The sequence below is a fragment of the Pinus tabuliformis genome, chromosome 5_1 (genome assembly GCF_031772625.1).
Source record: "Pinus tabuliformis cultivar Carrire ecotype Pingquan chromosome 5_1, CPIR1, whole genome shotgun sequence".
Lineage (NCBI taxonomy): Eukaryota > Viridiplantae > Streptophyta > Pinopsida > Pinales > Pinaceae > Pinus > Pinus tabuliformis.
In genome coordinates this window covers 739,773,281-739,796,482 of record NC_142305.1, presented here as the reverse complement: position 1 = coordinate 739,796,482, position 23,202 = coordinate 739,773,281, and the positions used below count along the sequence as shown (strand labels likewise).

The following is a 23,202-nucleotide window of genomic DNA, read 5'->3' as shown; positions in this document are numbered from 1 at the left end:
CGTTCAATCAAAACCCCCATTATACATTTAAGTAAAACTAAAACCAAGGAAAGCACACCATAGATGGTCTTCAGCGGTCGTTAAAAGAACATAGAATAAACAACTTCAAGATATTTTTGTTGAATATCAATAAGCAAGATGTTCTTGCTCTATGAAGATTCTTGAAAATAATAAACATAATAAACACAGCTAAAAGAATTTCAATAATGTATTCCAAAATTACAAACCAACCTGTGTATTTATTATCTGGTAGAATGAATTTGAGTGTAATATGAGACAATAAAGCTAGAAATAAGGATACAAGTTTCAAATCAGCCCGAACATTCCTATAGTAATGTCTATGCTCCCCACACAAAAGGCAATATCATAATCATCAAATACATTTATAATAACTACTCATGCTTTGCCATTTAAGCATAATGAGCTATATATAAATTAGTTCATTCCTAGCAGATTGGCACAATCAAACCCATAGAAGAAATTGAATAGTAGTCAAAAGTCAGTTTGACTGCACTTATTTCTTCAAACTGTCTCTGACAAAAATGAAATAAGACGACATTGCCCTACAAAATTCCAGGAACCCAGTTCACCATATTTCTTCAAGCCTGCAAAAGATAAAGGAGAAAAATTAGAAATTTCATCCGTTTTGTTGTTTTTTATAAAAACTCATTAATATAGGATAGCATGTGTGCTTTGCCTTGTTTGCAATGTTGTTAGAGAGCCAATCCAAGCCCTCATACAAGCCCTCGCCAGAAGTGGCACAAGTGCTTTGGATATACCTAAAAGCATAACACAAATTCAGTCAGACAAATCCAATCTTCAACACTGTTCATTGATTATTGACACTTGCATATCATGAATGTTATCTAAATTTCACTAGTAGCATGGAAGCAACAATACCTTGTCAATGAATACATGAAGGCATTTCAAATAGGTACAATACCAAAGTGGAAATCAATGGATAATAACTTACCAGTGGCGCTGCCTAAGGGAATGCAGCCCAAGTTTGTCAGTTATCTCTGCAGCATTCATAGCATTTGGAAGATCTTGCTTATTTGCGAACACAAGCAATACAGCATCACGTAGTTCATCCTGCAACCAGAAGGAAATAGCTGTCACAATCTCTTCTACAAGGAAACATACATAAACACAGGTTTTAAAGCATTGAGGTCAAGTTCTTTGTACATGATTGATTAAAATTAGCCACAACTTATTGTGAGGGAAGAAGCACTTCAAAGGTTCACTCATTCATAGCAAAAGGGGAACTATTTTATTGCCTACAGTAACAACTCAAATTTTACCGAAGGCTAGTTTTTATATACTAGAAATGCAAACATAATATAACCTAATTTAACAAACTAGTGCCTTAAATACATAAAATCTTCTAGTTTAATATACTAGCATAATTTAACATACCGGTGCCGGTGCCTAAATGCATAAAGTTGTTATCTTTATGTATATAAATAACGTCATTAATAGTATATTTTAACATACAATCGGCTTATCTATTATTCATTACTTATACATTTATTATTATTTCTTGTTAATATCCAAGTCAAAAATATTTCCAAATCAAAGATAATTGCTTCCCCTACAAAAGTCTTCTAATTTGATATACTAGCATACCTTCATAGTACCTTCCATGAGGTGTAAGCTCAAGTGACAGCATATAGGAAATGCATCATACATGGTAATAACAAGCTCAAATTTGAAACATGTAAAGTATTCTTTACAGAGAGATGACCATTGTAAAAAAGCATAGCTCTTTAAAATACTAGTGAATTTTCCGATAAGGATAAAACAGAGAGGCCACTGGTTTTGACCCAAAATATGTAGAGATCTGGTTTATCATTTATCTATCCCTCTTTGTTGGAAATGAAGACTAGTAAAAGTTTATGTCTGGCATTTTGTAACATTTTCCTGTGACAAATATGGCAATGTACTATTATGATATTAAATCTGCTATATGATCTTAATACGATGCAAACCCTACTGAATATTTGAACCAGTCAAGAAATTGCAGAAACATATACAAAAGAGAGTTTGCATAGCGTTGAAAATAGTACCAAGGAGGTGTTTCCTAGGCATTTCTCCTTTTGGCCTATGGAGACACATAAATCACCTTTGTCAAAGTCATATTATGAGTATATTAATATCAAGGGGGCTAATGTACTTTTTATGTGGAGATGTACTAGGTACTTTATTATTAAAGTCACATGTGATTTAAAAGTTACTTTATGTGGAGATGTACTAGGTACTTTACTATTAAAGTCACATGTGATTTAAAAGTTACTTTATGCGGAGATGTACTAGGTACTTTATTTATTAAAGTGACTTTTATAATGTAAAGTGACTTTATAAGGAATAAAGTGACCATAGTACTCAAACATTAAAAGTACTAGGGAGGCTCATTAATAGAAAAGGGGACCACATGAGGAGGCGTCAATTGGGGGCACTCATCTCCACCCTTGATCTATGGTTTGAGATTAAATCTCAACCATTAGATCTTAGGGATTGGGTTCCTATCTCATTGGAAAGACAAAGAGAGAAAAGGAGCTCATACTTCACTACACACTTGAGAGAGCAAGAGGAGAAGAGAAGTGAGAACAAGAAGAAAGGAGGAAGAGGTTGCTACAGCCAACATTTGCAGGAGAACTTAACAGCAGAGGAGCTTCTACAACAGCAGCCCTAAATTTGTGGAGGCGGAGTTTTAAGGAGCCCGAAAATTGTGAAGGTTCCAGAAGTGGCTCATTAGCTGTAGCAGACAAGAGGTTTGATTCCCTGTGTGTGAGAGCTGCCAAGAGAACGAATTCCTAGCTGGAAGGAGGATGACTGAAATTATCAGTCTATGATTTCTGAGTAAATCTGAAAATTCAGTGCGCACAATCTACCAGGCATATCAGCATTTAATGCTACAGCTGGTTGTGATATAAGTACTGAGTTATATGTACATAAACTTTATTTTCTCAAGCATATAAAATCCTCCTTAGAAGGCTGGTGTTAGCCAAGAGGCTGTGGGGTTTTTCCCGGGTCAGTTTGACCAAAAAGTAAATGCATGTAGAATTTATATCAGCATGTCAAAACATGTGGGTTGGGCCTAAACAAACACTTGCAATATTGCAAACTGGGTTAAGGGTTCAGAGCATATAAATTTTCTACACATGGATGAACAAATACAATAAACAAGTTACACATACATGATCCTAATTGAACATTGAACCGTCCAATTCATACTTTATGTTTTCAATGTTTTCAGTGTCATCACACTGCGTTCAGATCTACCTTACGCTATGTAATAACTTTCATTCTATAATTCTGAAACATTTTCATACTGAAATCTTTAACTATAGATATTTCATAATTTATCATTAAACACATCACATCATATAACATGAAAGTTACCTCATTCAGCATTCTATGTAGTTCATCCCTTGCTTCTACAACACGGTCTCTATCATTGCTATCAACCACAAAGATGAGACCCTGAGTATTTTGGAAGTAGTGTCTCCATAGTGGACGGATCTGTTTAAAACACAAATTAAAAGAGCAGACCAGGACGTGAGATATTTCAAGTCAAACAGAAGAGTATAAAACAAAATACGATGCACTTTTTAACTACTGAATTTAACAAAGGAACAGAGCAAAATTTAAAAATAAACAAGCATAAGCAATATACTATTGGAAAAAAGGACAATTAGACAACCTTGTAATAGAAAAGGACAATATAAATTTGCATATATTCATGGAAATCAGAATGAGATTGAAGAGAAACTTTAGCAGGCCTAAAAATAGAAAACTGTAAAAGCTAAAAGTGGTGGCCCAACAATTAGTGTCTAATATATAGATTTTGCCCCTGGAATCGTGATATTCTCAACTAATTATGGCTTTTGCTTCCATCATAGCACCCTCTCTTCCGTTTGCAATTGTTTACTCCGAGCATTTCTAAAAATAAGTCAAGCAGGGTCAAGCATCTTACTGTAGTGGGTGACTCCACAATTATAATCCAACATATGCGAGGCCAGTCAAACACATAAGACATTCACGTAGGTATGCCCATTCATAGAGCTCAAGGTCTTGAAAAGAGTTTAGAAAACATTAAATTTTTCAGGTCATGAGGGCAATTAACATCACAGATCAAAAGGCAAATGAAGCAAACATAGTAGAGGTGAGCATGATAAGCATAAATGGGTGTTCCAGTTATATCTCGCCTCGCATGAATTTATGTGTAGTATAGCTTGCAACATAAGTTTGATGGAAACATGATTTGATGACAACTGGTGGAGCAAATTTAAGTTTGAAGAGATGGGCATTAAAGCCCTTGTGTCCTCCATGTACTCACATTTACTCATGCATGAGGTGAAGGTCATCAAACTTATGGTCATGGTATGGAGGGATGAAGGCAGTATTAAGGAATGAATTTCAATATTGGCTATCTACAATGGATCTGTAGAAAATGGTGGAGTGCCAATCTTCAGAGAATTTGGTGGCCATCACTTGAATCATCACTGGAATCATCCCTGGAAACATGGTACTTGAACTCTGCTATCTCTGACAAGGCTTGTTATTCCTATTATTGTTTGGTTTAGTTATCTTCAGTTGTATGCTCTGTCTCCAATTTGGGTCAGTTGTCCCTTGGTGGACTGGTTCAAATAAGAAGTATCTGGTTCAGTCTAGTTATACAGAATCAATTATTATATTTATGAAGAACTCAGCACAGATGTGAATGCCGAGTAGTTGGTACTCAGGAAGATCTTTCTCACTTTAATGGCCAAATGTCTAGTGAAATTAAAGCTAAAAGGGCAACGGTTTCAAAAATTGTAAAGACATTATCTCATCAAAGCAATAAAATTGAGAAGCTAGAAACAAACTGTAATATGCTTTATAACTGGTCCTAGGCTTTACTAAGAGATTGCACCTGCTTGGAGAACCCTCATACTCCTTTATTAACCCTCCTAATGGTTCTATTGGCCATAGGAATTATGGTTAAAGATAAAGAGACTGTTAAACAATCTCAAGGCAACATTGAAATGTGAATTGCAGATCTGGAACCCAATTTTCAGGCTGGCATTAAACAGGAATTCCACAGTGGTCATGGCTTCAAATAAGTCCAGGTTTTTAAATGTATTGCAAAGTAGTTTCTTTACTGATTTTGGGCCTCTTTGGGAGACTGGATTTAGATTTACTATTCTCTGCTTTGTATTAACTTGCCATACAAAATGGCCATTGCAATACCACCTATAAGCATTTGATGATAACATATTAGTATATGGTAAGTTGGGTATGTCCATTGGGTTTTTCTCAGGTGATTGGGGGGAATGATTGTTATCCTCCCCACCCCGGTTCAATTCCCAGAAGTGACATGTTGAGCTTATATAGAGTATATTGTTGTAATGTCTTCGAGACATGTTGAACGGCCTTACCCCTGAAGAATATCTTACCCTTGCCTGCAGGTTGGAAGGCAGGGTGTTTGGTTACATGGAAAAAATATGGTAATATGGGTAGAGTGCATTACCATTTCATTAATTATAAGCAGGATGACATGGCATCAAGCCCCTGGTCCGACTGCCTCTACAGATATTAATGGGCCTCACTTGACGTCGCCGCTGGTTTAGGTTGCCAAAACTGCAACCGGCTGGTTTATCCCAGGTACCATCCTCAGAATGAGGGTGCCCAAAGGGTTCATCATGGTGTGTAATCCATCGTTTAAAAAAATTACCATATCATTATTTTAGAAATTAGTGGTAATGAATTATAAGGTGCACCAACAAGTGAGGAAGTAAGGGAGGTCAACTAAAACATATTTTATTGTGGAAAGTGAATGTTGAATCAAAGAGGAAAATAATTTACAGCCGAGATTCCTTGGTTCCAAGCAGTAGCAATTTCATGGCCAGCCTGTCTTGGGGCACTAGAGGAAAGAGGGATAGCCCAAAGGCCTGTTTAGCAGAGAAGAGGATCCCATTCCTTGTGTTGTGTAGGACCCAAAGGGTAAACAGAGGTTGGTCCATGAGATGGCTGTAGTAAAAATATGCCTAAGATATTAATTCCCTAGCTGAGAAGTAAGATGTAATTTGGGCTGAATAAGGAGAACCAGAGCCATAGCCAGTGAATTCATCCCCTGTTGTTTCATTTCCTAGCATGGGGGTGCCACCTACACAAACTGGTGCCTATGGCTAGGAGAAAAAATGCTCACCAGGAGCTGTTTCCCCAAGTGCAGAACTCATAATTCTGCTTCTGTTTTGTAAATTTAATGTCAGCTGTGTTCCATGGTAGTAATTAGCATCGTGGGTATCACCAAAGATACCAGAATAATGGATGTAATGTAATTGATAGTTATCAGAACTGAGTCAACTGACCCATGAAGCAACCGATAACATTCCTCACTATATCAGAATGAACATTTTAATGTGTTGAAATAGGTGAATATATACATGGGTATTGACAAAATTTGTTATGGGCAATGTTATTCCAATGCTACATATATAAGTGCCTGTAAATTCTATGTCATAATGCTGGTTGCAGCCTAATTTTCAAACTAAGCCATACAAAATCATATATTGCTTCACCTTTACACTAGCACTGATTCTCAACCATCATCATAATATCATATTTTCATTCAAATGATGATGCTACCGAGTTATCTTGACATAGTTGGCCTCAACATCAGCTACTGATGCCTCAATATTATATATCAGGTAAACATAATTGGCATGATTTCTGTAATTTTTACATCTGCAGCATATAATCACAGAATTGCGTTAATCAGGCATCTCTGGGGGATTCTATTTCACTCCAACTACATTCAAATTAAAGTCCCATGATTCAGACTCCAAAATGACTCAGCAAACCTATTATGAAGAGGTTAACAAGTTCCATCCACCAGGTGACAATCATTATCACAGGCCTTCACATGGAATGATGATGCTACTGAATTATATTGGTGTAGTTGACCTCAACATCAGCTACTGATGCCTCAATATTATATATCAGGTAAACATAATTGGCATGATTTCTGTATTTTTTACATCCTCTTATCTTCATAATGTAGCATATAATCGCAGAATTGCGTTAATCAGGCTCACTCCAACTACATTCAAATTAAAGTCCCTTGATTCAGACTCCAAAATGACTCAGCAAACCTATTATGAAGAGGTTAACAAGTTCCATCCACCAGGTGATAATCATGATCACAGGCCTTCACATGGACAAACAGGGTACTTAACGGCCCTTCCCAAGCACATCAATCTTAGAAGGGTGGACAGATGGATTGGCTTAGCTATGGGTATTAATTTGCAAACCCATTTGCATTCCCCCAATCCGCCATTCGACAACATTTAATTTGCAAATCCATTTGCATTCCCCCAATCCACCATTCTTAAATTCGCAGAGATGCATGGTGTCCTGCACATCAAAATCCCCATATCTGTAACAGGTTCTCAGATCTGTGGAGATCTGGTTTTAATGGTGCCATCAGAATCTCACCTCGAGAGAGGCATTGAGGATTTATGCAGTGAAAACCCGGTCTTTGAGCATCACCCTCTCTTGTTTCCAGGTGCATTCATCATCTCTATTTGAATTTGGAGTGTGTAGTCATGGGGGCTGAGGAGGTGCAAGCTCCGGAACTAGAGATGGATCGCTGGAAAAAATCCATTGAGAATTTATTCAGGGTGCTGATGGGAATGGTTGAGCTCACACCCAGAAGGTTGGAGCTTATTGAAAGCAAGAGGGGGGCGAGAGCCAACCTGGCAGAGAAAAAAATTGAATGGCTTCAAGCTAGAATGGAGAGAGTTTGCAAGTCTGGAGGCAGATCTGCTTTCAAACAAGTCAGAAGCAGCAGGCATTGAGCTCTACACAAGTGTTCCAGAGTTCAAGACTGGCAAGACAGAAACTGGCACAGACACACAGGAGGAGCAGGTCAGATGTGCTTCAACAGGTGGTGGATCATTCCATGGGAAAGAGGTACTTCAGTTCGGAGATGCTGAGGCTGGGACTTCCAGGCCCATTTAATTTCTCTTGCTGATAATGTACTGCCAATATGTAAAATTTTTGAGTCAATTTTGTAGACAGTATGGAAGGTATCAGTGTAGAATCCTAGTCCAGAAGGCCCATAGAGGCAAAAAACTCTGTTTTGGATTTGCTACATCTGCAACATAAGTTAGATCAGTAGTTAGTACTATCGAACCTATGTATTTGGGCCCATACTGGGATCATTATTGCCCTCTATGAGAAATCAGCATTTATGTCTATCTTCAAGGATCAGAATGTGCATTTCTATAAGGCGACAAGATTATGAGACTACTTAGTCCTCTGCTATAATTGGTCCTAGTTAGTCCTCTAATATGAACAACCCTAAACAGTAGAATAGCATATTAACGTATAACATATTAACGTATAAGGAATAAATATATTACCATAGGAAATTAATAACTACACTCATGTACTGAATGGACCAGATGGTTAAGTTATTAGAGTCAAGACTTAAAACTTAAAAGTAAAAAGTTAGTGAAGAGTCATAAGGACTCCCATTTCTCTATACCATCCTATCCATTCATTCTCAGTTGTCCACTCTCAAGATCTCTCTCGACATAAAAGGCACACATAAAGAAAAGAGCACCACAAGCTGAAATATTGCATATCTGTAAAAAGCCTCATAGTTCAAGGCATCAAATGTGGATTTGGCACAGTCAACTCTGCCCAAACACACCTAAACAATTCCATCTTGATGATGTAATTCATAGGATCATATGTGCACCTTACCAGCTTTTGAAAAACAAGTTCATACTTTATAGCACCATATGTACAAAGAGCATTTGAAACAATAATTAGTACTGTTGAGGTACTGAGTGATGTATATGTGTGTTGGGTGTGCCTGTCACAACAGTCAGCTGATTACCTTATTAAAATCTACAATTAGACAGAGATAGTTATAACAATTTATTAGGATGAAAAAGGAGACACCAATAGTTAGCAGTCAGATAAGTCAACATAGACTCGAATGACAAACATGCCCACATATATATTGACAGGATGTGACTGGAGTTTCCATACCTTGTCCTGACCCCCAACATCCCACACAGTGAAGCTGATGTTCTTGTACTCGACGGTTTCCACATTGAATCCTACTCCATGAAAGAACCAACTTAGAACTTGCCTCCCAATTATGCCAATGAAAAAACTAAGAAAAGGAAAGGGAAATCTGCTAGAGATACATTAACTGTTTTTTATAAGCCAAGGGAAAAGACACATGTAGAAACTAATACAAACTAATCGAATACACATGAACAAATAAATATATTCAGCACTGCAGATATAAACCTAAATATAACCCATGTTAGAAACATTAGAATTTAACAGAGGTAATATAATGGAAATAAATTCCTCGATATTGAAATGTGTTAAAAATAAATATTAATGAAAGCACACTACCCAATGATTGGCCATAGATATTTTAATTTTAAAAATTCGTTTGCAGGAGCATCAGCTTTATCCCAAATGGGCTTCTGTTCATCAATGCCCTGGGGATACTCGATATGATGAGGAAATACTGAAAGGCAGAACAAGGTGCTACTCCAGCATGCTATTTATTCAATATGCAACTAATACCATTCCTTTGAAAACCTGTGTGCCTAAACAAATAATCTCAAAAGAATTTTTGCCAACCTTATTTTTAACAGTGCCAACCTTATGGACCTTGTTTAGAATATCTAAGCAAACAGACGTGTAAAACTTATTTTGGATTTATGAATTATAATCATGCCTAGGTCCAAAATTTTATGAGGAAACATCAAATGATGATGGATGGGGAGTAGTTGGTTGTTATGAACTGCCACAGGTAGCCAGCCGGCCGAAGCCCGAGGATGACAACCCAGACCCTGAAGATGCAGTTGCCAGTGCCTAATTTAATGTTAATGAGTCATTCTGTTAATGTGCCGCCTAGGGCAGACTTTATTGATCTTTTGGGCCTTGTGCCAAGTTTTGGCTGATTAAGCTAGATCGCATGGCCATTTTGTTTAATGATAACCTACTTAGATTTGTAGAATTTTGATTTTCAAGAGGACAGTTATAAGTAAACCTTAATGACATGATGGTGGTGGCCTTATAATTTACCACATCATACTGTCATATTATTTAAGAGATGGAATGAAGCATTTTTACCACCAACCCCCAAAAAACAAATTCATTAATAACAATAAAATACCCATTTTTAACTCAAATCTAACATATTCTTGTCAAAGTATGATTTGAATTTTGAACTGAAGCCATCAACCTATTTCAATGTGTATTTACAAATGGTGGAGGCAGGGTTGGGACAATAGCAAAAGACCTGTATAGATAAATCCTGCCATTGGCATCGTGCTGTATTTCGGAAAACGATCGACTTACCGATGGTAGGGATGGTCGTAACGATTTCTCCCAGCTTCAGCTTATACAAGATGGTCGTCTTACCAGCGGCATCGAGACCAACCATCAGAATGCGCATTTCCTTCTTTGCGAAGAGCCGACTAAAAAGCTTGGTAAAAGTGAGTCCCATCTTGACCGCCTGATCAACCCCAGGTGCAGATCAGAACCATCATTAGAAAAATTCTTGTCATAGATCATAGATCAGAAGCTCATATTCTTGAAACATTTCTAATCTGATCAAACAGGGTAAAGACAATTGATCATAAACACAGATCTTACATTCGACGCAGATCTTAAAAGTACCCCTAATGTTTTTTCGTACACCCAAAATAAAATTAAGCAACAACCCACTTAGAACACATGGGGAAATCCCATGATTTATATACGACGAGGGGAATTCCATGAAAAAAGGAAAGAAAACACACGGATCGGAGAGCAGAATTGAATTGCTGTAGATCGCACTATGCTTCAGGCACAATAAAATACCAAATCGTAAGGAAAAATGATGAGAAAGGACCATGCCTGTTAGAGATCCCGAGTTGAAGGGTCAGATCTGAGATTCGAGGGGACAAGAATGGCTCCCCGCAAAGAGATCTGAGACGCCTCTCGAACACCTAGCACTGCTGCCGAAAAGGGGAGGAGGAGGGCAGGATATAGAGACTTGTGGGAAGAAATAGGTTCCTTCGCTCGTCGATCGGACGGTTGACTGTAGTTACAGTAGTCTGCTACCGTGATGGCGTTGCATGTGAACAAACCGCCTTTTGCGGGGCAAAGGTCCTGGAGGTTAAAGGGCTTAGGTTGGTCTCCTTTTATATATGACAAAAATTGTAAACATTTGTGATTAAAAATGGTTTTCACCATTGGTGCATATGTAATTATGAATCTAGAGGGTTTCTAGATTATCGAAGAGGTAATATTTAGTCTCAATCACCGGGTCAGAATTTATAAAATATTAATAAAAATGGGGAAATGGCGTTTTTTCTCCATTTCTATTTGTTATTTTGAAACTACCTCCCAAAGACAGTCTCTATGGATGGTTGGGTTGTTTTGAAATAGTTAATCTTATAACCTTTTTTTAATAAATAAATAAACTATAAATATTTTTTTATATTTTTTAGAAATATATTTTTTCTAAATAAAATATAATTATCTTTTTATATTTTTGAGAAATATATTTTTACTAAGGTTTAAATTTATTTTAAGTTAAAGGTTTTAATTATAAATCTAATTTTAGATTTTCAAAATTATCATTGTAAATTTAATTGCTTAATGTATATAAATTGTCAGGTGGGAAAGATATATTTAAAAAAGGATGGCTTTATAGTCTCGTAATTTTGCAACTTTTGCTTGTGGCCCTCTTACTTTTTTTTAGAGAATAAGGGTTTGATTTTTTGGGCTCACTAGTTTTTTCCCACTTTCTCGTTATCACCCCCTTCTTTTTCCAACCCTTTTTTGGTCACTTTGGCATTATGGAATATTGGGGGAAGATGAGGTGGACTACACATCTAACCCTGTCTCCCATCTCGAATCTATCTCCCAACTCGAGATCTCCATGTGCCACGCCAGTGCTCCATCCTGTCCGCTAGAAAATTTGATGTATGTCGGCCCCTCACTTTCCTTCGTGCTACTACCTCTCTCTAGCTCTTTCCTCCTCCCTCATCTCAATGTGGGTTTCCCTTTCCCTCCTACTTGCATGTCCCCAACCCTTTCCCTTTCGACACAATGTAATCCCTTTCCCCCTCTGCTTTAGTAGTCAACCCTTGTGCACCTTTGACTCATGATCTAAATAGCAAGTTGGGAAGGCAGAAGAAGAAATGCATTAAGCATCGACAGGGGTTGATAAGTTTTGTCATCGATAAGGATATCTCTCTCTTGGGTTTTGGACTTGTCGGGTAAAACCCTCGTAGGGCGCTTCAATGGCAGTTACAAGATCTCATGTATTGTTTTTTTTATTAAGAATTCTTGGGTGCCCATAACTGGATATTCTCCCACTTTTCATCTACTTGAATAGGGGTGGTTGACCTTCATATTCCAATGGAATGCTTATGGAGGGCCATTGGACCTAGGGAAAAGTTGGCCTCTCCCTCCAACCCTGATCTATAAACTTTGGCCCTTCCAAGGAACCTATGGATTTCATTAAAGTATGGGTTATTTTTCCTAGGCTTCCCCTCCCTTTTTTAAAAAAAATATACTCTTATGGTTATCTGTAACAAAATCAATTTTTTTGTCAACTTAGATCCTAGATGGTAAACTAAACCCAATTGTAGATGGGCTTGGATTCAGGTTGAAGTCAACCTAAAGGAAGGTCTTCTTGTTAAAATGGAGATTGAGATGGATGGTCGCAAATGGCTTCAGAAAATTAACTATTAGAAGATTCCATTATGATGCTTCCTTTGCCATGAGGTTTCCCTCCTTTGGGAGGATTTTTCGTTTCCTGATTTGTACTCTACTGCTTCTCAGAGGATGAACAGACAACGAATAAGGTCTCCACTTCCCCGTCATACCCTTATTCCTCTAGGCTAGTTGCTTTGATCATCACTATACTTCCTTCTCATGGTGGTTCAACCCCTAAGGGCTATGCATCAACAACTTATTTAGTTATGTCTCCATCTTCCCTCCCCTTGGCTACCCCTTTTCCCCCTAATGGGCCTTCCTATCTCTCGATCCCCTCGTCTTCCTTATCCCCTCTAGAAACATCCCTTCCCTTTTCCTACCCTCACTCCTTCCTCCCACACCCTCCCTCGATCCCTGACCCCCTCATCCCCTCACCTTCTTACTCCTCCTCTCCTTCGACCCCCTCCATCCACCCTTTAGCTCCCTCCCTTGCTAATAAAAAAAGAAATGCTTTTCACTCTTTTTCCAAGCCTCTGGAGCAACCTCCTTCTAGCAGAGGCCTTGCCCCAAACCCTTTAGTCATGAATTCGATTGGTTGCAAATCCAACCTCCATAAATCCGAAGAAAAGGCATTAATTGAAATAAAAAAAGGGAAACAAGTTCCCATATCCAAGGCCATTAGAGCTGGAAAATCAATTGCCTCTTTATCCAAATTATTATTCTATCTTTCAACGCTAAAGGGTTAGGGGTTGCATGTAAATTGTGGAAGTTTGGGGTCCAAACTCATGGCAAGATCCCTAGAGTGCTTTCTTTCGAGATTTTCTTTCTCGTCACAATTTAATTCCCATCGAGCCTATCAAGTTGATGCTAACATGGAGGAATGGATGATTTGATGGTGGTGAAGTAGTAAAGCATCTTGATCAATTTCTCATCTTTAAGGAACTATGGAGTTTTGGTTGTGCCTTTAAATATTCCATTGAATATAGGGGAATTACAAACCACAAGCCCATATTACTTCATATCAGTCTTAGGGGTAACAACAACTCATATCCTTTTTATTACAATCCCACGTGGATACAAGAGGAGGACTATCGCACACTTATTCACTCTTCATGGACACAGATTCTTCATATATGGCACAATTCATGGAGAGCCTCCTTACTCTTAAAAGGGTTTCTCGCACCTGGGCTAAAGCCCATGAAGCCAAATTGGTCACAGAACTAGAGGAGGTCAAAGCAAAGATCTTGAATATTCAATGCACTCTTGATTTCGACCTAGTCTCTTTGCCATCTCTACAGGAGCTTCGCTCTCTTAAAGAAAGAAGACATACCCTACTTCTGTTGGAAGAAGAGCGCTAACATCTTAGGAGTCGTGTTGTAGTTTGTCTTGAATCTGGTGACTACAAAACCAAATTATTTCATTAGTTCACAAACTTTCATAAGCAAAGGAATACCATATGGGAGATAAAATTAGAGGATAGTGCTACTTTACACTCCTTCGAGGATAAAGCAATTCACTCTTTCAGGTGCCTCTAGGATGCCCAATATGAGACATTCTACAATTGGTTTTTCTTTTCTTCTCATCCATCAATGAGGAAATGAATTCCTCTCTAACTGAGGAAGTAACGGAATCATGGATGGTTAAAAGAGATTTAATGGATTTAAGGATTTAACGCTTGCTCCTTAAATGATAAATCTATTTTATCTCATTCATCTAAAAAAATCACTAATTTATCAGATCTCATTCTAAATGAATCTATTATCAATCTTTTAGGTAAAGGGTTAAATTTCTCCATGACAGCTAGAAAAATCCCCATAGAAGACATCCTTTGTTACATTGAATATGGCATAAAAAGCATGCCATATGATACCAAAGAACAAATTAGACAAGTTTGTTCTATCATTCTTTGAAATTCCAAACCTCCCAAAAGGAACATCACAAAAGATGAATACTTGGCTCTAAAAGACCTAAATTCCAACCCTGACATTATAATATTAAAAGTAGACAAATTTGGGACCACAGTCATAATGAATAAGAAAGACTATAACGACAAAATGATTGATCATCTTAACAACAGTGGCTGCTACAAAAAGTTGGATAAAAAACCTTTAAAGAACATTACTAAAGAAGTTTCCACCCTAAATAAATCAAACAAAGAATCTGGTCTCATAATAAAAATAAAAGATTAGACAATTTCATCAACAGAGTCAACCTCCCTTATATTCAGGGTACCACTCATAAAATCTCCCATATCCTAAGAAAGCATAAAATCATGACCACCTTCAAGCCTATTAACACAATCTGTAGTCGCCTCAATTCGGCCAAAGATCCCATTGACCCTAAAAGCCAATAAAGGAGTTTATCTAATTCCTTGTTCCTGTGGGATTCCATATGTTGGGGAGACTGGAAGATCCATCAACACTCGCATCCTAGAACATTTTGTTGACATAAAACATAACCGGTTAAAAAACTCAACCCTAGCAAAACATTCCAATAATACTAAACATCACATATGCATTGAAAACACCTGCATTCTTGCTAAAGTTGACCACTATTTCCACAAAAAATTCAGAGAAGCCATTGAAATTAATAAACATCCCAAAAACCTCAACAGAGATGAAGGTTGGGTCATAAGTAAAAATTGGATCCCTACATTAAAATCAAAATCTTGAAATCTTAATACCCCTTAATCCTTATTTCATTTTCTTACTTACCCTCTTGTTTTGTTTTATATTTTTTTAGTTATTATTCCTAAAGCTTCTTAACCCTAATCCCTTAGTTATAAATATATCTCTCGAATATATATATCTATATATCTATATATATATATATAATTATAAAATTAAAATAAATTAAATTAAAGACATTTATTATACTTGAAATCTATAAAATACATTAATTATCCTTGAAATTTATAAAATACATTAATTATATTACATCAAATTATTAATCATATTATTCACTTTATGAATTTCAACATATAATTTTATTTAACCTAAGATTATTTAACCCTCGTTTAGAAATATAATTCTTTATAATGTTAATAAATATTAATTAATAAAATAATAAAATTTATTCTTGAAATTTATAATAATACATTAATTATTTAATATTATATCATAGTATTAATCATATTATTCATTCATTTATGATTCTCAAGAAATAATTTTATTTAATACATTATTTTAAATAATTACAAATCATATCATGAACATTCCCTTTGTCGGCCTTTCTCCATTATGATAATTTTCTTAGTCAGCGTTTTTTTACTCCGATACCTTTTTTCCTATTATTACCTAAGTAGATCAGTTTTCCTCACACACTTTTATCCTGATGATGAACCTTAGTTGCAGGTTCGAAACGTAGATTTTCAAGTCAATATGGATGGGATTTATTCAGAAAAATCACTACAACGAGTCAGCAATCCCATAAATCTAAAATTTGAAGATATAGGATCTATCACAAATTTTGCGTTGCGGATAGTCCTATTTCAACAAAGAGTGAATGTAAGGTGTAGGAAATAAGTTGAAGTTGTTGAGATACATTCTATTAGAAATCACTTGGCAAGCCAATGATAATGCACTCAAAATGGGTTTCCTCTCGACGTTTAAATGTATTATGGTAAATGTGGAGAAATTACATTTATATGAATTGCCCTTACTAGGAAGAAGAACTAGGTCTATCTACAATTGAAGATTTTGCACAAATGCACTCAAAAAGTTGGAGGTTGACAAAATAGCACAGAAGAAGGTATGAGCACTAAAAGAGGACATGAAGAATCATGGCAAGTTGAACTCAAGGGTGAAATTGCAAGAAGACAAAAACAATATGAGAAAATAAAATCTCTTAGTTGTTTCATCTTCTTTATTTTGGAGACCAAAAGCCTCCTATTAGAGAGCTTTGATCTGAATCATCAATGTCGAATGAGTAGATTGGATTAATGAGTATTGTTTTTAAGTGAATGAGTTTCTCTCTAGGTTGATCATAACATTTCAATGAATTAACTCGAAAGCCACTCATCATGATGGAATATCTAGGAAAAATGAAGTATTATCTAGTAGTTCTTATTATTCATAGTTGGATTATGGTACTCCTTTTCATTAAGTAATATCTTGAGAAATGGAAATGCACCCATTTATAGGTACGGAGTACATGTTGACTCCTCAACATGTATTAATTGTAATAAACAAAGTTGCAATTTATAAGCTCAAAGTTGATTCTCAGAGGCAAAACCCATCTTTATGAACCAAACTCACAAGACCACCATGTGATTTGCAATGGCCATCAAGCATGCATCAAAGCCAAATCCCATGTTCAAGGGATGAGTTTAATTAGGATCATAGTTGTGGACTAGTAAAAAAACCATGACCAAGAACTTGCAAAATTGAGCTTTGTTGCAGAGGATATGTGGAAAGCAATGCTTTGTTATCAATTCATTAGCTATAACCTTGTAAAATTTGTATTCCAATCTAACATTTATGTAAGAGCCCCACATCCCAAGAGGACAATGGTGATTGACCAAGGATGAATTGAAGGGAGATTGAATTATGATTTAGGATGATTTCTTGGTAGATCATTTCTATTCCTTTTTAGAAATCATACAAGGTGTACATACACATCCAACAGTGTTAGGTGGCCTCAACCCGCCCACTAGGAAACTCAGTCTATTGGCCATCTAACTATATTGTAAGCCATCCAAAATTTAAAGGTTCTCAAACTGTCTAGCAGTGCAATATAAGTATGAATATCCTTATTACTCCTAATATCTATATAGCTAAAACAGAGACAGAAAGACTGTAAAGCCATCATATTAACTACACAAAATTTTCACATAACATGGCCATGCTAATCATCTAGTTTACTCGTTGGAAGAGTCTATAGGCATCAAATATTTGGCGTTGGAACCTGGCCACTCTGTCTGAGGAAGGAAAGGGACGTGCTTCTCAATCCGGCTAAGGTGATCATTTTGGAGTTGGATTTGATGTTGGATCAAAATTAAAATTCCCTGTGAATTTCCTGGAGGTCTAAATCTGTTTTGGATGGCCCAACAAAAATGGACACAATTGCTTTTACCACTATGTTCTTCATAATCTAGTATCAATAAATTATATGTTGGAACTAAGTGTATCTTCCACAAGAGTGACCAGGGTCCTAAACTAAAGACTGTCATTCCTCCAAGTCCAAATCAATGTTCTCAGCTTGTTGATTTAGCTTTGTTTCCCAACTAGATATTAATTGACGGACAGGGGGATGCATATTGCAATGGTATGCCTAAGCAGCTTCCCAGGACTTCCCCACATTACCATGATGCCCTCTACCCCTAGATGGTGGAGGCTGAGCTTGCCCGCCCCCACGCTCTTGACCTTTGTTGCAGCTTTGAGCCTGGTCTCCCCACTATTGTTCCTTTTCTGAGAAGAGGGTCGAGCCATAGGAATAGTTTGAAGACCACACAAGGGTGTCTGAGACCAAAACCAAATACCAACCGTTCAGGAGCCCAACCAAGCAGATACCCGACCCATAAAGAGGTTAAAAAGCATAGGAGCTTTACCAAGCCAAAAATGAATTAACCCTGAAAATATGAGCAAACATGATACATAATAACAGTGAGAAATCGAGTTAGAGAACCCAGAATCCTCCTCAACTTTGTCCCAACCATGACCCAAAGGGCCATATTTGTTTGCCTTTAGAACCCAGAATCCCTTTGAAAACAGGGTTATCTGTCGGGCAAGGTAATTCTTCTTACAATTAACCCAGGCCGCCCAAAGAAGCTGGTCTATCATTAAGGAAACAAATTGCTTAAAATCCCATAAACCCAGAACACTATATGAAACCCCAACAATAATTGCAGAGTACAAAGCCATCAAAGAAAACATAATTCCAGAGAGAACAGACAGACTGGCAGGGAACACAGGTCGAAGTTCGAATTTAACAATTCTTTCTTAAAAAATGACCCAAGAACCCTCCAAACTTCCCAAACTTCTCAATTTAGAAACAACCATCATAATGTTCAAGCAATGACAAAGAATTGAGCTTGAGAGGAGAAGAAAAGAACTAACAAAGAGAGCATACCTCATCAATATTTTGCCGACTAGGAGACAAGGAAGCACAGGAGCCACTAGTCCATAGCCACGCTTGGAGCCTGGAGGAAATCCCTACCCACAACAGACAACCACACAACAATTTTGAAACAGAGCCTCAAAGTTGAGCTTGATAATCAGATTCAACGCCTCCCAAAACCCTTAACAATGTTCATCACCACCTTTTGCTTGCAAGGAGATAAATGAGGGTCATCATCCGACCACCTTGTTTTTTCTTTTGTTGTCACTGATACAACAGCCTCCAAAATTTTGGCCTGCACCAAATTTCAGAGCCTATCTTGGTCTTGCATGTTGTCATCGCAAACATTGAAGTCAAACCCATGTGTTCTCTTTAAGTGTTTTGGTCCCTTTTGCAAGAAAGGTAAAATGTCGTATCTTCGCATGTTGGTTGTCACATAATGTGTAGAAGCTTGTTTTGGTGGTATAAAGGGCTTATCTTTGTGCGAATTGGTTGATCTAACCATGTAAACATTTTTCATACTCATTCCCAAATTTTTAAGCATTGTCGCACAAGTGTCGTTACGATCGTCGCAAAGTGTATCTTTGGTGTCACACTTGTCGTAGGTCATTACAAAGTTGCCACATTGAAAGAAATGTGTGGTTCATGTGTCATGGATGATCTATGTAGTTGTGTTGTCAAATGTTTCAAGTGTGTGGTCACGGTCAAGTCATGCCATTGATCACATAATTTCATTGAACCCACACTTAGCCAATTTTCATAATTTTCCTAATAGCTTAGCCTCATCCAACCTTCCCCAATTGTGCATTGCGCAGTTTCAACCCTCAGGCTGCAACCTTGTCCCTTGCCACTGCATAATGCACAGTTCCTGCCTCCTAGGAAAGCACATTGCGCAGTTCCAGTGGTTAATCTCAGATCTTCACCCCCATAATTGTGCAATCTAATCATCCATCCTGGCTTCAATTGTGCATTGTGCAGTCTCTGAGCTCAAGCTCAGCCCTTGAGCTCTTGAGCTACACAATTGCGCAGTCACCCAACCTCCTTTGCCTCTCGATGTTGTACAATAGGTTGAACTAGTTCCCATCCCCTTATCCTGTCATACTGATCTCCCAGACTGTGTAGTTTCCTTCCTTAGTCCAACCTAGACTACGCATTGCCAGTATCCTTCCTTAGTCCAACCTGAACTACGCATTGTGCAGTTCCAAGGCTCAAGTGATTCAGGTGGATATTGGTGGCCACCCGCATATTCCATCAGTTTCATATGTTTCCTTGTTCATTTCAGCATTTACTATTTTTAGCAATTTTTCGGGTCCTGAACTTTTGGAGCAGTTTTGACCCCCTAAACGGCGTTTTTTTGGGGTCCGCAATAGGCCTATAGCAATAGGCAAGGGCTTGTGGTGAAACATGTAGTATTTAGAGAGACCTTTCCAACAAGGTATCATATGCGCCAAACAGAGATAATATGACCAAGTTACGACCCCGGGAAGTTGGTTGCCCGAGTAACCCCAACAGGGCCCTCAAACTCTTAATGTTACATCTCTTGGGGTTAGGGTTTTGGTTGTTTAGGGGTTTTTCAGGTTTTCCAATAATAAATAGGCCCTTGAGCCTCATTGTAACACAGTTCAGAGGCATGTAGATGACACATCTATTCTCATAGATAAGCTACCATCGCCCGAGTTATCTTATCTCCATTCTGTTTGTAAGCATAGTTCAATATTTTTCTATCAATGAAATGAAGTGTTTTTCTCCTGCATCTCTGTGTTTATGATTACATTTGTTAGTTGTTTTGTTCATGTTTAAGTTCATATCAGTGGTATCAGAGCAGTCTGCTCTTTCTCTGTTTTTCTTTACATGTCCCCAACGAGGTCAAGGTATAAGGAGTTAGGGCTTGATCTCGTTGAACCATTGCAAGATCAGCCTCGCAAAACCCGACGACCTCCCATGGCGGAAGAAAAGAAAGATGAGGGGGTAGGAGATCCTTTCAAAATGTTGCGCGAGGAAGCCCTCGAGCAACAGAGGGACGAGATGATGGATAACTTTGCCCTGATCCTTCGATGACTAACCACAGGCAATGCATCTTCATCTAGCAGCCACTCTGGAGGCACCACTCCTTTTAAGGTACAAGTTAACTTATATATTCCCATATTCGAAGGCATGATAGATGAAGACGTCATAGATAAATGTTTAAATCTATTGGAAGGATATTTTTCAGTTCATGACTTTTCCAATAGAGAAAATATTACTTTTGCACTTCTTAATGCCGCCCCACACATCAAGGATTAGTGGGAAACCTACTGTGAACAAAAGGACGAGAGTGAACCCTTGTTGTTTTCAACCGCATCCACTTGGAATTCTTTCTGAGACGCCATCAAGGAACAATATTACCCTGTTGTGAGCTACGAATACAAATACATAAAGTGGACCATGCTACAACAAGGAAGGGACCAAGATGTGCCAGAGTTCACAAATACTTTCCATACCCTTCGCACGAAGATGGGTATCAAAGATACTGAGCAGCATTTGGTGCTCAAGTACCATGGTTGTTTACACAAGTACATCCAGGACAAGATGGAGTTCCTAAACATTTACTCGCTTGGCACGATGTATTGGTACGCTATCAAGATTGAGCAGAAGTTTAAATAGAAGAAGCAGGACTTTGGATCTACAAATCCAAAGTAAGGAAAAGCGCCACCAAACCATAGAGCAAAGGACCAAGCTAAGGTGGGGCTACCTAGGACAGCCCGTCGAAGCCGCAAGAAAATAACAACACCCCAAAGACAAAGAAGGACACGGGAATATGGTGTGAGTTCCATAAGAGCTCCACTCACAATACAAGCGAGTGTCGAGCCAAGCAGTCACTCGTGGTTGAGCTAAAGGCTTTCAAATTAGACGTAGGTTCCAACTCTGAACCAGAACCCGATAAGGGAACTGAAGAAGGGAAGAAGATCATTGATGCAGAGCCCAGTGCCACTCTGACCACCACCAAGATCCAAAATATTGAGCTTGAAGATCCAGAGGAGGGGGAACACCTCTTCCACTCACAGATGTGGGTGAAGGGTTCTCCACTGCAGTTCATTGTCGATAGTGGGAGCCAAAATAATTGCATTTCAGCAGAGGTCGTGGAGCGACTAGGCCTAAAGACTATAGCACATCCACAACCATACACCATTGGGTGGCTTTACTAAGGACAAGATCTTCATGTCATCCAACAGTGTCGCCTCCCCTATAGCATCAAGCCCTTCATGGATGAGGTACTATGTGACATTGCTCCTCTTGAAATTTGTGATGTATTGTTAAGACAACCATACTTCTGGAAGCGACATGTTGTATATGAGTCTAGACCTTGCTCTGTGATTATTACTTTGTCTAATAAGTTGTACAGGATACTGTAGGTAGCCCAATGTACCGCCATCTCTTTGATCACTACAAAGCAATGCAATAAGATCATTTCCCAGACTAGGAAAATTGGTTTCCTTATGATTCCCCCCAGGGCAAGAAGAAGGTTGTGGCCGCGGCTTCCAGGCAGGGCTCCTTTTCACAGCAACAGCAGATGGACAAGCTCGTGGAGGAGTACAGGGATATTTTCGCCTCACCCATAGGGGTACATCTACATTGTCAGGTCAAGCACTCCATTGATATGACCCCGGGCATGTCACTGCCCAATGGACCGACCTATCGACGCTCTGTTCTGGAGAATTATGAGATCAAGAGGCAATTCAGGAACTATTGTAGAAAGGGCACATCAGGCCAAGCTCATCACCTTGTGGGAGCTCAATTGTATTAGTACAGAAGAAGGATGGGACCTGGAGGATCTGTATTGACTATCGAGCACTGAACAAGATCACTGTCTAGAATAGGTACCTAATCCCATGGATTGATGACCTTCTGGACCAGCTCAAGGGGGGCAAATATTTCTGCAAGATTTACTTGAAGTCAGGTTATCACCAGGTGCCTATCGAACCCTTCGATGTGTGGAAGACTGCCTTCAAATCCAAGGAGGGCCTTTTCAAATGGTTGGTCATGCCGTTCGGATTGATGAACGCCCCTACAACCTTCATGAGACTGATGGACGACATCTTGCGAGCCTTCGCTAATGCATTCATGGTGGTGTATTTAGATGACATCTTGATCTTCAGCCAAAGTTGGGAAGAGGACCTCCACCATATTCGACAGGTCCTTCAAACCTTGTGCTAACTTGGAGAAATGCACCTTTGGCCTGTCCCGGGTTCAATATCTGGGGTACATCATTGATGAGCAGGGTGTACATGTGGACCCATCCAAGATACAAGTCATTCGGGATTGGCCAACCCCAACCACTCTAACAGAGCTCCACAACTTTTTGGGTCTTTCCAATTTCTACCATAGGTTCATGTTGGGGTTCTCTCATATCACTTGGCCTTTAAGTCAAGTCAC

At 38.3% G+C, this 23,202-nt stretch overlaps 1 protein-coding gene across 1 annotated transcript; it reads right to left on the bottom strand.

Annotated features, from left to right (window-relative positions):
- Positions 1-219: 219 nt before the first annotated feature.
- Positions 220-11,167, bottom strand: LOC149167072 (ADP-ribosylation factor 2). Its single transcript, XM_089432853.1, has 7 exons — positions 10,921-11,167; positions 10,381-10,537; positions 9,046-9,116; positions 3,403-3,522; positions 974-1,092; positions 698-779; positions 220-605 (listed from the first exon to the last, which is right to left on the bottom strand). The coding sequence occupies exons 2-7, from the start codon at positions 10,526-10,528 to the stop codon at positions 600-602; spliced, it is 546 nt and encodes a 181-aa protein (XP_089288979.1). The 5' UTR covers positions 10,529-10,537; positions 10,921-11,167; the 3' UTR covers positions 220-599.
- Positions 11,168-23,202: the final 12,035 nt, after the last annotated feature.